The sequence below is a fragment of the Tupaia chinensis genome, unplaced genomic scaffold (assembly GCF_000334495.1).
Source record: "Tupaia chinensis unplaced genomic scaffold, TupChi_1.0 Scaffold000133_1, whole genome shotgun sequence".
Taxonomy (NCBI): domain Eukaryota; kingdom Metazoa; phylum Chordata; class Mammalia; order Scandentia; family Tupaiidae; genus Tupaia; species Tupaia belangeri.
Genome location: NW_006159602.1, coordinates 2132168 through 2145256, shown reverse-complemented (window position 1 = coordinate 2145256; position 13089 = coordinate 2132168). Strand labels below are relative to the sequence as shown.

At 38.0% G+C, this 13089-nt stretch overlaps 1 protein-coding gene across 1 annotated transcript in view; it reads left to right on the top strand.

Moving 5' to 3' along the window:
* KIAA0586 (KIAA0586 ortholog) overlaps positions 1-13089 on the top strand; it is a gene marked incomplete in the record, with an annotated part of 153236 nt that overhangs the window by 61909 nt on the left and 78238 nt on the right. Inside the window, 4 exon segments of the mRNA XM_027770433.1 lie at positions 98-323; positions 1639-1889; positions 4287-4363; positions 8571-8705. Of these exon segments, the coding sequence (XP_027626234.1) occupies positions 98-323; positions 1639-1889; positions 4287-4363; positions 8571-8705 (689 nt within the window).

Sequence of the window (13089 nt, the reverse complement as noted above, 5' to 3'; positions counted from 1 at the left end):
ACCAAAACATTAAGTGATGTCTGAAGGAACGTATCTTGCCTTACTGTGGAGTTGTTACTGACTTCTGTCTTTTTCTTTTTCTAAAAAAAAAATTTAGGAAATGATATGCCCACCATCATGCTTGTTAATACTCCAACAGTTACTCCTGTTACTACACCTCCTCCGGCAGTGGCTCTTACACCAACTTTATCAGAGATTTCCATGGATAAATTGAAAATATCCAGCCCAGGGGTTCCTAAGCCATGGGAGGATGGAGACCTGCCCCTGGAAGAAGAGAATCCTAATTCTCCTCCTCAAGAAGAGCTGCTTCACCCGAGAGCTATGTAAATGAGAAAATGTTCACTCTTACTATATATTATTCCTACTTGTTTGATTTATGTGACCCACTGAAAACAAGGAAAAGATAAGCATTATAGGGAACCAGCAGTTAGCGTAATGGCTATGTCGCTGGACTCCCACGTAGTCGACCGCGGTTCGTGTCCCGGACCCGGTGGCTTAAAACTCACGCCGGGCGCGTGTGCGTGCGTGCCCAAGATCCCGAGAGGAGAATGGAGGAGAAGGGATTGCGGCGTGACCATCCCCTCTGGGGGGTGATTTCTCACTTTCTGTCTCTATGTCTCTCTCTGTCTGGCGAGCGCACGCGCCCTACAGTGAAAATCTCTCCAAAAAAAAAAAGATAAGCATTATAAACCACAAGCTAGTCTACACTTTAGAAGAAAGTTTCATGAATTTTAAGTTCTTAAAAAATTTTTATTGGGGGACCAGCAGTTAGCGTAATGGCTATGTTGCTGGACTCCCATGTAGTCGACCGCGGTTCACGTCCCGGACCCGGTGGCTTAAAACTCACGCCGGGCGCGTGTGCGTGTGTGCCCAAGATCCCAAGAGGAGACTGGAGGAGAAGGGATTGCGGCGTGACCATCCCCTCTGGGGGGTGATTTCTCACTTTCTGTCTCTATGTCTCTCTCTGGCTGGCGAGCGCACGCGCCCTACAGTGAAAATCTCTCCAAAAAAAAAAAAATTTTTTTTTATTGGACTGGTGTTATAGTCTAGTGGTTAAGGGAGCTGGATCCCACATGGCCGACCATGGTTTGAAACCTGGCTCCAGTGGCTTGATAAACCATGCTGGACTTATGTTGTGCATGCTAAAAGTCTTGATAGGTTGGAAATTGAGGAGTAGAGTTTATGGCTTAGCCACTCTCCATTGGCGAATGCTTTCTCTCTCTTTCTGTCTCTGGTGAGGGTACATATCACTTTCACACCATTATAAAGTAGAAAACAATTTTTTCTTAGTATAGATTACTTACTATGATCAGTCAACATCTGTATTATTACATATCCCCAGTTGATTTATTTTATGGCTAAAAGAGCTTTCAAGATGATCTGTGATAAAACCATGAGAATTTTAGAAAAATAAATTTTATTAATTAATTATGGTAATGTAGATTATAGGAAATACTTTGCTAAAAGAGATGTTATACCTTTGAATCTATTTTTATATCATATTGTGTATATTGATTTGAAACCTAATTTTTTTAACATAATATCATATTGTAGATATATTTCAATATTATTAAATTATAATATAATATAATATTGGCATTCAGTGACTTAAGTTCAAATATGTCTTTATCTTCTTAGAGTCATGTCTGTGGCTAAGGATGAAGAACCTGAGAGTTTGGATTTCCCTGTTCAACCAGCACCTCCAGAACAAGTTCCCGATATGCCTCTTCCTGCTACCACCAAAGTTGCCTCCCCCTTACAGATGCCAAGTTCAGAGTCATCCACACTGGAGAGCACCTCAAACACTACTGTCACTGATACGGAAACACTAGATCGGCCCATCTCTGAAGGGGAGGTTTTATTTAGCGGTCAAAAATCGGTTCCCAAGAGTAAGTTAATTTGTATTCATTTCTTTTACTGATCAGATTATGATAATTGCTTAAGTGATAACTTTGTATTTAAAGTGTTTTTGTTTCTTTTATATATAGTTGCTATCAGGCATGTTGCTTAATGATAGATAGAGAGAGAGAGAGAGAGAGAGAGAGAGAATGTGAGAAATCATCCCCCAGGGGGGATGGCCATGCTGCAGTCCCTTTTCCATCTCTTGTCAGGATTTTGGGCACGCATGCATATGTATCCGGCATTTTTTTTGTTTTTTGTTTTTTTAGTTTTTGTTACAGGGCGTATGCACCCACCTGAGAGAGACAGAGTGTGAGAGAGGAGAGAAAGTGAGAAATCACTCCCCAGAGGGGATGACCAGGCCACAGTCCCTTTTCTGTTTTTCCTTTTTGTATATTATTTTGGCACACATGCAGATGTACCTGGCATGATTTTTAAGCTGCCAGGTCCAAGACTCCAACCATGCAATCCGCTATGTGGGATCCAGCCACCTTAACCTCCATGTCACCTGCTGGTCCATGTTTAAAGTGTTTTTACTTGGGACTAGCAGATGGTGTAATGGTTACATTGTTGGATTCCCGTATTAGTTGATCATGGTTCAAGTCCCAGACCCAGTGGCTTTAAACTCAGGCCCGGTGCATGTGCGTGTGTGCCCAGGGTCCCAAGAGTAGAATGAAGAAGGGATTGCGGTATGGCCATCTTCCCTGGGGATTGTTTTCTCACTTTCTTTCTGGTGAGCACACATGCTTTATAGCAAAAATCTCTCTTAAAAAAAAAAAAGTGTTTTTACTTAATTTTCAAGCTTTAACATCATCTATTAGAAAGACTAGGTAGGAGTCCTATGCAAGTTAGTTAACTTAGTTATAACTATTTTAGGCCTTGATTTTAGAGAGTAAAATCCCTCATAATCTATCTTCCAGAAATAATATCACTAGTTTGAGAGATAGTCTCCAAGTCTTTTATAGTGTATGGATATATAGACACCTTAATACACACACACACACACATTTACTTTTTTTTTTTTTTTTTTGAGAGGTTTTTGCTGTAGGGCACGTGTGCTCGCCAGACAGAGAGAGAGAGAGACATAGAGACAGAAAGCAAGAAATCACCCCCCAGAGGGGGTGGTCACGCCGCAATCCCTTCTCCTCCATTCTCCTCTCGGGATCTTGGGCACGCGCACACACACGTGCCTGGCGTGAGTTTTAAGCCACCGGATCTGGGACGCGAACCGCGGTTGACTACGTGGGAGTCCAGCGATATAGCCATTACGCTAACTGCTGGTTCCCATGTTTACATTTTAAAATAAGCTCATACTATGTATATTGATTTGAAACCTGAATTTTTTTTTACCTAATAGTATATTATAAATATATTTCAGTGTCAATACATATAGGTCTGTCTGTCTTTTTGTTTTAATGGGTATGCAGTATATTTCAACAGTGCTTTAATGAGGGCACTTACATTGTTTTCAGATTACACACAACTCTGTCATGGTCATTTTTGCCCATATGTATATCTTCGTGCACTTATCTGATAACTTTCTTAAAATACATACCTAGAGGGACTGGCAAGTGGCATGGTGGTTAAGGGCACTGGGCTCCCACATGGGAGTCCCGGTCCTGGCAGCTTGCTTTCTCTCTCTCTCTGTATCTCTCTCGCTTTTGCTCTATTCCTCTGTGGTCAAATTAAAAATAAATAAATAAAGTGAAATAAAATAAATATTTTAAAAATACATACCTAGAAATGGAATTACTGAGTTGGAATATACCTTAAAAGTTGGATAAATTGCAAACATGGTTTCTGGAACAGTTAATCAACCTTTCATTGTAATTATTTTTTCTTTCTTTTTTTTTTTTTTTGTAGTACATGTGTGCTTTTCCAAGAGACAGAAAGTGAGAAATCACCCCCTGAGGGGATGGCCACGCCGTAATCCCTTTTCCTCTGTTCTCTCAGGATTCTGGGCACACTCTCACATGTGCCTGGTATGAGTTTTAAGTCTCTGGGTCCTGGACTTGAACCACAGTCGACTACATGGGAGTCCAGCAATGTAATCATTACTCCACTCACTGGTCCCATAATTGGTTTTTAATTATATCAACAGTTTATAGGCGTGCCCATTTCTCAATTTCATAGCTGCTATTGATATTTTTAGTTTTTTAAACTTTCTGACAAACTGGTAGATGAAATAAAAATCTAATCTTTGTAATGAATTGTACTTTGTAAAAAACTGATCAGATTGAGTAGTTTGTAAATTACTTATATATGAACTTTGCCAGTTTTTCTACTGCAGTATAAGTTTAAGCTTAATGTTCTATTGTTTTGTGGTCAGATTATTTACGAAGTTTATGATTATTCTTCTTTCTAAATTCTTACATTTTTACTTCTAGTTTTAGGAGGTGGAGGACTATGTCTTACAAACCTAAATGATAGCTTATCCAGCACTCTGCACGATGCCCTTGACATGGTAAGGATTGATGAACTCCAATGATTTTAACAGGAAGCAGATCTTGATGAACTTGGCATTGATCAGGTTCTTTTCTCGATTATTTGAATTGTAGGCATCAAATTTAATAAAATACTCATGAATTTAAGGTTTCTTGTACCTTTCATTATGTGATCTTATTACGACTGAAAATTAAAAGAGTACTGTTGGGTAGAAAGTGGCATGGTGGTTAATGTGGCTGGATCCCACATGGCTGACCACATGGTTTGAGTCCCCCATTTAGCAATTTGAAAAACATGCCAGGTGCATGTGTGTGCATTCCCAGTATTCTGAGTAGGGAATAGAGGAGAAGGGATTGTGGTGTGGCCATTTCCTGTTTCCTCCTGGGAAGTAATTTCTCACTTTCTCTCTCTGTGTCTCTATCTCTGAAGAGTACATGCTCCCTGTACCACACACACACACACACACACACACACACACACAAAAGAGAGAGAGAGAAAGAAAGAAAAAAAAAAAAGAAGAAAAAAGAATAGATCATTGTTACTAGTGCTTCCAGACTGGATACCTACCACTCCCTAATGGCCATTCTTGCCCGTATGATATCTTTGTGCATTTATCTGATAACTTTCTTAAAATATATGCCTAAAAATATAATTACTGAGTTGGAATATACTTCTTTTTTTGTATAGAATTGTTTTCTATTTAACTTTCTTTCTTTATTTAAATTTGACCAGAGAGCAGTTGTGTGTGTGTGTGTGTGTGTGTGTGTGTGTGTGTATGTATGGGGGGGGTGGTAGTGAGAAAGCAAGCTGTCAGGCCTGGAACTCAAACCGCAGTTGACCATGTGGTAGTCCAGGGCCCTTAACCACCATGCTACCTGACAGCCCCTGAAATATACTTTTAAAATATGGATGTATGGGAGGGTATCTCTGATTGAATTACATTCAGCTATCTTCTATTTTTATCTATGTCCTTTGCTAAGCATTGCTGTTACTGTCGCTGTTTTCTTTGAATTGCCAGAGGGCTCATGTGCTCGCCAGAGAGAGAGAGAGAGAGAAAGAAATGAGATGTGGTCACTCCACAGTCCCTTCTCTATCCTATTGGGATTTGAGGCACATACTTATTTGTACCTGGTATGTTTTTATGCTACCAGGGCAGAGATTCAAACTGTGATTGGCCATGTAGGATCCAGGTCCCTTAACTGCTATGCTATAGGGCTGGCTCTGACGTTGCTGTTTTATTATTTTTTTAAATTTACGCAGGAATGTGAAAGAGTTTTTAAGATTTTTTTTTTTTTCCATAGGATGCATGGGCTTGCAGGAGAGAGACAGAGAGAGAGGGAAAGTGAGAAATCGCCCTCCTGGGGGAATACCCATGCCGTAATTCCTTCTCCTCCATTTTTCTCTTGAGATTTTGGGCACACACACATGTGTCTGATGTGTTTTTCAAGCCTCCAGGTTTGGGACTGGAAACCACAGAGTCAACCACGTGGGATCTAGCACCTTAATCACTATGTGACCTGCTGGCTCTTATTAAGCAGTTTTTGATACAATTTTAAGAGAAAAATTAATTTTTCTTTTTCAAAAAAATTATTTAATTTTACTTATTATTTATTAATTTGCTATAGGGCACATGTGCCCCAGAAAGAGATAGAGAGAGAAAGGTAAAGTGAGAAACCAAGCTGCCAGGTCTGGAAGTCAGACCATGGTCAACCATGTGGGAGGTCCAACACCTTAACCACCATACCACCTGCTAGCCCCTAGAAAAGTTCTTTTTTTTTTTTTTTTTTTGCTATAGAGTACATACAGTTATGGAGGAGAGACAGAGACATGCATGCACATGTGTCCAGTGTGTTTTTCAAGACACCCAGTTGAGGCCTCAAACCACAGATTTGGCCATGTGGGATCCAGTGCCCTACCCACCACGCCACCTGCTGTTCTGAAAATTAATTTTTTGACAGTGATTATTGTAATTTATTTGTTTAATCAGTTGAGAAAAGAGTGCTGTCTCTTATGAAACGATTTGTGACTAAGGTATAAATGAGATGCCTTTGTTTTCAGAAGAAGCAGTATACTAATGTTTGGCCTCTTTAATGTGCCATTATAGTATTTCTGTCTATTCTTAGAACTTTATTAGCTGCCAAAGCATGTTTAAGTTTCCTTAAATTAGCTAACTTGGACTAGGACTAAATTATTGACGTAATGTTTTCTTTTTTTACATTTGAAACTAAATTCTAAGATTGACATTTTTTTACTATGCCTAAATCAGATATGTTACAAATTTACAATAAAGTCAAATGCAGATATATAATCTGGTAAAACTCAGAATAACTTCAAAGTCATGTACCAGTAGTCATTTATCTATGTAGTTCAGGGATATGTATTTATGATCCAAAATTAAGTAAACTATTTCATTAAAAATAAAATAGGGCTGGCCTTGAAGCCTGATAGTTTGAAGAGCCACATCCCATGTAACTGACCATAGTTCGAATCCTGGCTCCATTGACTTGAAAAACACAATGGATGCATATGTACCTGCATGCCCCAGGATATAGAAATGGAGAAGGGATTGTCCACACCCCAGTGTCTCTCTTTGGTGGGCCCACATGCCCTCTGGCAATTATTAAAAGCAAATAAATACCAGGAACACTAAAGACAGGCCGAAATAAGAGAACAAAAAAAGACTAAGATAATGGTCAACTTAATGATAGGGACTAGTCCAGAAATATCAATAATAATGTTGAATGTTAACTTCGAGGATTTAAACATTTAAATAGAATGATCAGATCACAGTAACAGCGTGAATTCAACAGAAGAGAGATTAATTACGTGAGACTGAACTGGCGAAATAGAATTCCATGACTTTTGACCGAAACATTACTGATTTTCTTCCATGCTTTGTCTTCTACATTTAAGGATTTTTGTTTTCTTTTGAGTTGTTGGTAGGTTTAGCAATTTAAAAAAAATTTTTTTTATTGAACCATAAACTTTTCTGTCTTCCTAAACCCTCTAAAAATGGAAAATATTTTTGAGCATTCTTATTTTGTGGCAGAATGATTATTAGCATAAGTTCAATAATATAGTAATATCTATTGCCATGCCTCAGAAATTGAATTCTTATGGGGCTTTGGGCAAATAACAGACCTAATTGAGACTAAACTTATGTATTTTTTTGCAAGTAAGTTAGTTTATACCTCTCTTTAGCAAAAGGGAAAATGGAGAGAGAAAAAAATACCTCAGAAGAAAATTGCAGTGCACTTGTCACTTGATTTTAACTTTGCCTATATTTTTAGTTTAATTAAGACCTTTTGTGAATCAGTAAAATGAAAAGAAGTTTAATATGGAAGGAAAAGAGGGGGAAGGGAAAGGAAAAAAAAGTAAAAGTATGTCTAATTGACAAAAAAGGAGAAGCTATTTGCTGATGATAATGTATATAGTAGTATCTTTGTATTGAATGATATGCAACGTATTCATTCTGGAAAAAGAAATACTGTACACTGGAGAGATATTTGATTAGTATAAATAAATTTAAAAATAATTAAAAAAAATAAATAATTAAAAATACTTTTAATAAATTTTAAAATCATGTTAATACCTGTATTTATGAGTATTTCGTTTGGGTGACCAGGGCCCACACTGTCTCTCATTTTTGAGACAGGCCTACTTTGAGGCTCATAAAAGCCTCTCTATGCAGTGTGCCCCATGGGGGCTTTCAGAATCTGCTCCCTGGTCAAGTAAGCTAGATGTTGGCACCAAGACAAAGGGACATGGAGAACCACTAGGTTCCATAACATGTATCTGCAGATTTTCCTTTTTGCTTGTGGTAGTCCTATAGTGCTTTGCCCACCCACATCGCCACACTTTGGCATTGCTTTGTACATAAATTTGAAGCAGGAAGCTCCATGAGCCAAAAACTTGATGATATTGTATAAAACATATGAATAACTGTAATTCAGTATCATGGGACAGAAAGTCCAATTTTCATACTTTTACAATAAATCTCTGGATTTTAGCAAATTTATGTTGCTGTTTATATTTAAAACAGATATAAAGGGTTTTATTATAGTCAAATGGACATGAGAATTAATGAAAATAAAGAGTTCCTCTTCTTTCCAAAAAATGCTAGTGTCATCATTTGATGGCTACTATGTTCTCATTAACCATAGAGAAAAATGCAATTGTTGGGTAAAGGTTTTTTGTGGTATTAATTATCATTTTGTTTCTTTTAGGAAGATGATCCTCTCAGTGAAGGACAAGTGATTAGGATGCCCTGTAAGAAATTTCATACAGATGCAATTCTTTCTCTTCTTGCTAAACAAAACCAGGAATTACTGGTTTCACAGGAGGCAGTCTATCATTCAGAGGTACTTTTTAGCCTTATCAAAGTTTTAGGGGATTATTTATAAATACAAGAAAAAATATTGCTATTTTTAGTTAAAGCATACTAATATTTCACCTAGATCTGTAGTTTTATAACTGAAAAGAATTTAGACCATCTGTTTCAACACTTGATCTACATTTGAAAACACTAAAGTTCTTTTAAATAATTTGTATGAATCAATCATTAATTCATTTTTTCTGAAGCCATTTACTGAGCATCTATCTACCATATCAGACACAGCCTTCAAAAAGATAGATGAAATATGACCCTGACCTTTAAGTAGCTTACAGTCATGTAGGTAGACATCAAATAACTGCATTCTCAGGTGCTATATGAACACAGAAAAGGGAAGACTGAAGTTAGGTGACACTTCAAGTAGGATGCTATGTTGATCTGGGTCAACATAGGACTGAATAGGACTTTGTAGGAGTGATGAAAGAACATTTCAGAAGCAGAAATACTTATGTTAAGGGCCCGGCAAGTGATGTGCTAGTGGGGTGACCCACATGGCTGACCATGGTTTAAGTCCTGAAAGAAAACAACCCAGCAGCTTGTTTTCTCACTCTTTCTTTCTCTGGTCACATTAAAAAATAAACAAGAATAACAAATAAATATATAAATAAAAAACTTTTTTTAAATGAAATACAAATGTTAATAGACAAGAGCCAAGATTTATTAGAGCATATTTAGAAAGTATTAAAAATGTCAGTGTAGTGGGACCAGCAGTTAGCGTAATGGCTATGTCGCTGGACTCCCCCGTAGTCAACTGCACTTCACATCCCGGACCCAGGGGCTTAAAACTCACGCGGGACGTGTGTGTGTGTGTGCCCAAGATCCCAGAGGAGAATGGAGGAGAAGGGATTGTGACATGGCCATCCCCCCTGGGGGGTGATTTCTCGCTTTCTATCTCTCTGTCTCTCTTTCTGTCTGGCGAGCGCACGTGCCCTATAGCAAAAACCTCTAAAAAAAAATGTCAGTGTAGCTAGAATTTTATACAAAGAGTCAGTAGGTCTAGAGAACAGATTGAACCAGTGATCATAAAAAAACTTTCTGTTTAGGTGCTGGTAAGGCTTAGGCACTATAGTTTGGGCAGGTTTTGGGCAAGTCATGCTAAGATACTTAGGATTGTGGACCTATGGACAGATAAGAGAGATATGAAAGGTCTTTCAGGATACCACTGGTGTAGTCTAGGTGAGAGAGAAAGCAAGCATGAACAAAGATGGTCACAGTAGAAGTAGAGAGGAAAAGGATGGAAATTTAAGGGCCTTGTTGGTCACTGGGTTGAGAGAGCTAAGGAAGAAGTTTTAAAAGGATAACCTTGAGGTTTCTGTATTGGGAAGGGGTAGGTGAGTAGTTCTATAGTTGTTGGCTTTGAGTTGCAGAGAGATGAGTGCCAAGTTTTGGGGGGAAGATAATGAGTTTGATTTGACATGTGAAATTTAAAATGCTTAAGGAAATTCCAGGTGGAAATACACAGCATTGTCACTCAGGCTGGCTAATGGTGGAGCAGGAACTAGATTTCTTGATCTCTCTTCAGGCACTTCTATTATGCCTGGTTGTGTTTGCTGGAACAAATATGGAACTGGCTTTAGATGAGCTGAAGTTCTGAATACTATGTAAAAACCAAAGGAAATAGTTGGTTTTATTTTCTGTTAATTTTTGTTCTTAAAATTTTACATGATTAGGAAATGTAAGAGAAGAAGATATAAAATTCAGTCATAGAAAATATGAAAAGCTATTTCTTCTTATTAAAGAGTTATTATTTTGGGGGGCCAGGCAGGTGGTCTGGTTGTTAAGGGCATTGAACTCCTACATGGCTGACCACCATGGTTCAAGTCCCGGACCTGGTGGCTTGCCTTCTCAGTATCACTCTCCCTCTCTCTCTGATAAAATGGAATACTATTACTACTAAATAACATTGAATAATTAAAAAAACAATAATTAGATTTTTGTAATTTTATTTAGCTCTTAACCTAAAATTGATTTTACTAGGACCATGGTAGATATGATTGGCTGTTTTGCTACACCCAAGAAAGTATTCTTATGGTTACAGAAACTAAAGTGTTTAGTATAGCAACCAGGAAGCCAAGAGAGAGACACAGCGACAGAAAATTAAACACATGGCACAGAAAAGAGATGGAAAATAGAGGAAGTGTTAGCGTAATTTAAAAGTTCTACTGACTAGTTCCTGTTTCCTGCCTTTTTGAAAATTACTGTTACTGGTTCGTTTATTCTGCCTATCAGATCTTTTCAATTTTTTATGCTGGGAAATTTATCTCTGTTATGTCTTAAATTTTTTTTCTTCCTCTCATTTTTTCCCTCTCTGCCTAGTACTCATTATTTCTGGATATTGGCACTTCTGTTTGTTTTCTCTCTCAGATTTTTCTCTTTCTTTCTTATTCTGAGCTCCTTAATTCGATCTGACACTAACTACTTCGTTCTTTAGCCTACTGTTTATCCTATTTACTACATTTTTCATAACCTGATATTGCTATGTGATTTTTTTTTACTTTGCACTTTAATATCTTTTCTTATCTCCGTGTGTGTGTGTGTGTGTGTGTGTGTGTGTGTGAGAGAGAGAGAGAGAGAGAGAGAGAGAGAGAGAGTGTGCACTATCATTTACTTCATTGTCTCTTTTTTATGCATATTGACTTTTGATATTTGGTTCTTTTGACTTAGGAGCTCAGGTTCCACTGGTTAGTTTAGCCTTACTGTCCAAGAATTTGAATAAGAGTAACTCCAGGCCATACCTGTTTCAGTGAATGAAAAGGAGGGGAAGAAAGAGCCCTAGGGAGGAGAGTCCCATGCAGCATAGAACCCTTGGTTATCATCACTGCTGTTTGCTGCTGTTCCACTCTTTTACTCTTTAGCGCTTCTAGTGATTATTATCTTTAAATTCTTAGGAAAATCTTGTTTGGGAGATCTTTGTAACTCCTCAGTTCTCTGGTTTGGAGTGGAAGAAGGCGAAAGAACTAATGCCCATGGAATCCTGGCTAGATTTCACCTACAGCTTTTTACTCTAGCTGGGCCTTCATGCTCCCTGATATTACTCTAGGGTGCCAGCATCTACAGCCTGGTTGTTGCCAAGATCTTTCCGGTTAAGGGACAAGCAGTCATCATCTCAAGTTACGGAGGAAAGAAGCGGGCACTTTTGTCCAATGATTCCTCTCACTGACTGCCTCCAACAACCGTCCTCCCCAGGGTATAGCCCTTTCTTCCCACACATACCAGTTAAAGTTAGCTGTTCGTCTACCCTAGTGGTTTTTCACATGTGTTACTTTAGTTCCCAGAATCTGTAGTTTCCTACTTCTGTACTTGCTCCTGAGTTGCTCTTGGGAGAAGAAAAATGGGAGCCTTTGTTACAGTGCTGTCCTGGCCAGACCAGAAGCATGCAAGTGGGATTCTATCAGATTCTCTCCTTTCCAGATCTGTTCTAAGTATCTAACATTTGTATACATGTACATATATATTTGTATACATGTATTTTTATATGCAATATACATGTAATTTTCAGGTGCATATATGTATTTTACAACCTGCTTTTTAAATTTTAATATAAATCCTGAACATCTATAATATTTTATCTAGTAGATAGTACATATCATATATATATGTATATCAAACTTATATTTATCTAGTAGATAGTATACTATAGCTTAATTATTCTATTATTGAATGACTTTTTTAGACTGAAAGAGTATGAGAGCATTTTGGAAACAGACAAGCCCAAGGCTTTAGTAGTCATAGAGAATTCGTAAGGTGTTAAATAGTTCAGTAATTCTAAGTGCCCTAGGAACTCGATACATGATAAAGAAGGTATTGTGTATTATACAGCATTATCTATGGTGATACAGAGTAATATAAACTTTCCAAAATATTTCTAATATCTTAGAAAACAATGTCTGCTATCATCCTAAACATTGCCCAAGAATTTTTAAGCTGTTAGGTCTGGGACTCAAAGTTTGTCATCAGCTATGTGGAATCTAGCTGCCTTAATCACTAGGCCACAGGCTGGCCCAAACTCACACTTTAATTTCATTCTTTCATAAACTTTTAGATAAAGAAACATATGGGGATCAGCAGTTAGCGTAATGGCTATATTGCTAAACTCCCATGCAGTTGACCACGGTTAGTGTCGTGGACCCAGTGGCCTAAAACTCATGCCGGGCACGTGTGCATGCATGCCCAAGATCCTGAGAGGAGAATGGAGGAGAAAGGGATTGCAGCGTGGCCATGCCCCCTGGGGGAGGGAGGGTGATGTCTCACTTTCTGTCTCTCTTTCTCTCTCTGTCTTTCTGGCCAGCGCATGCACCCTATAGCAAACACCTCTCCAAAAAAAAAAAAAAAAAAAAAAAAAAAAAAAAAAT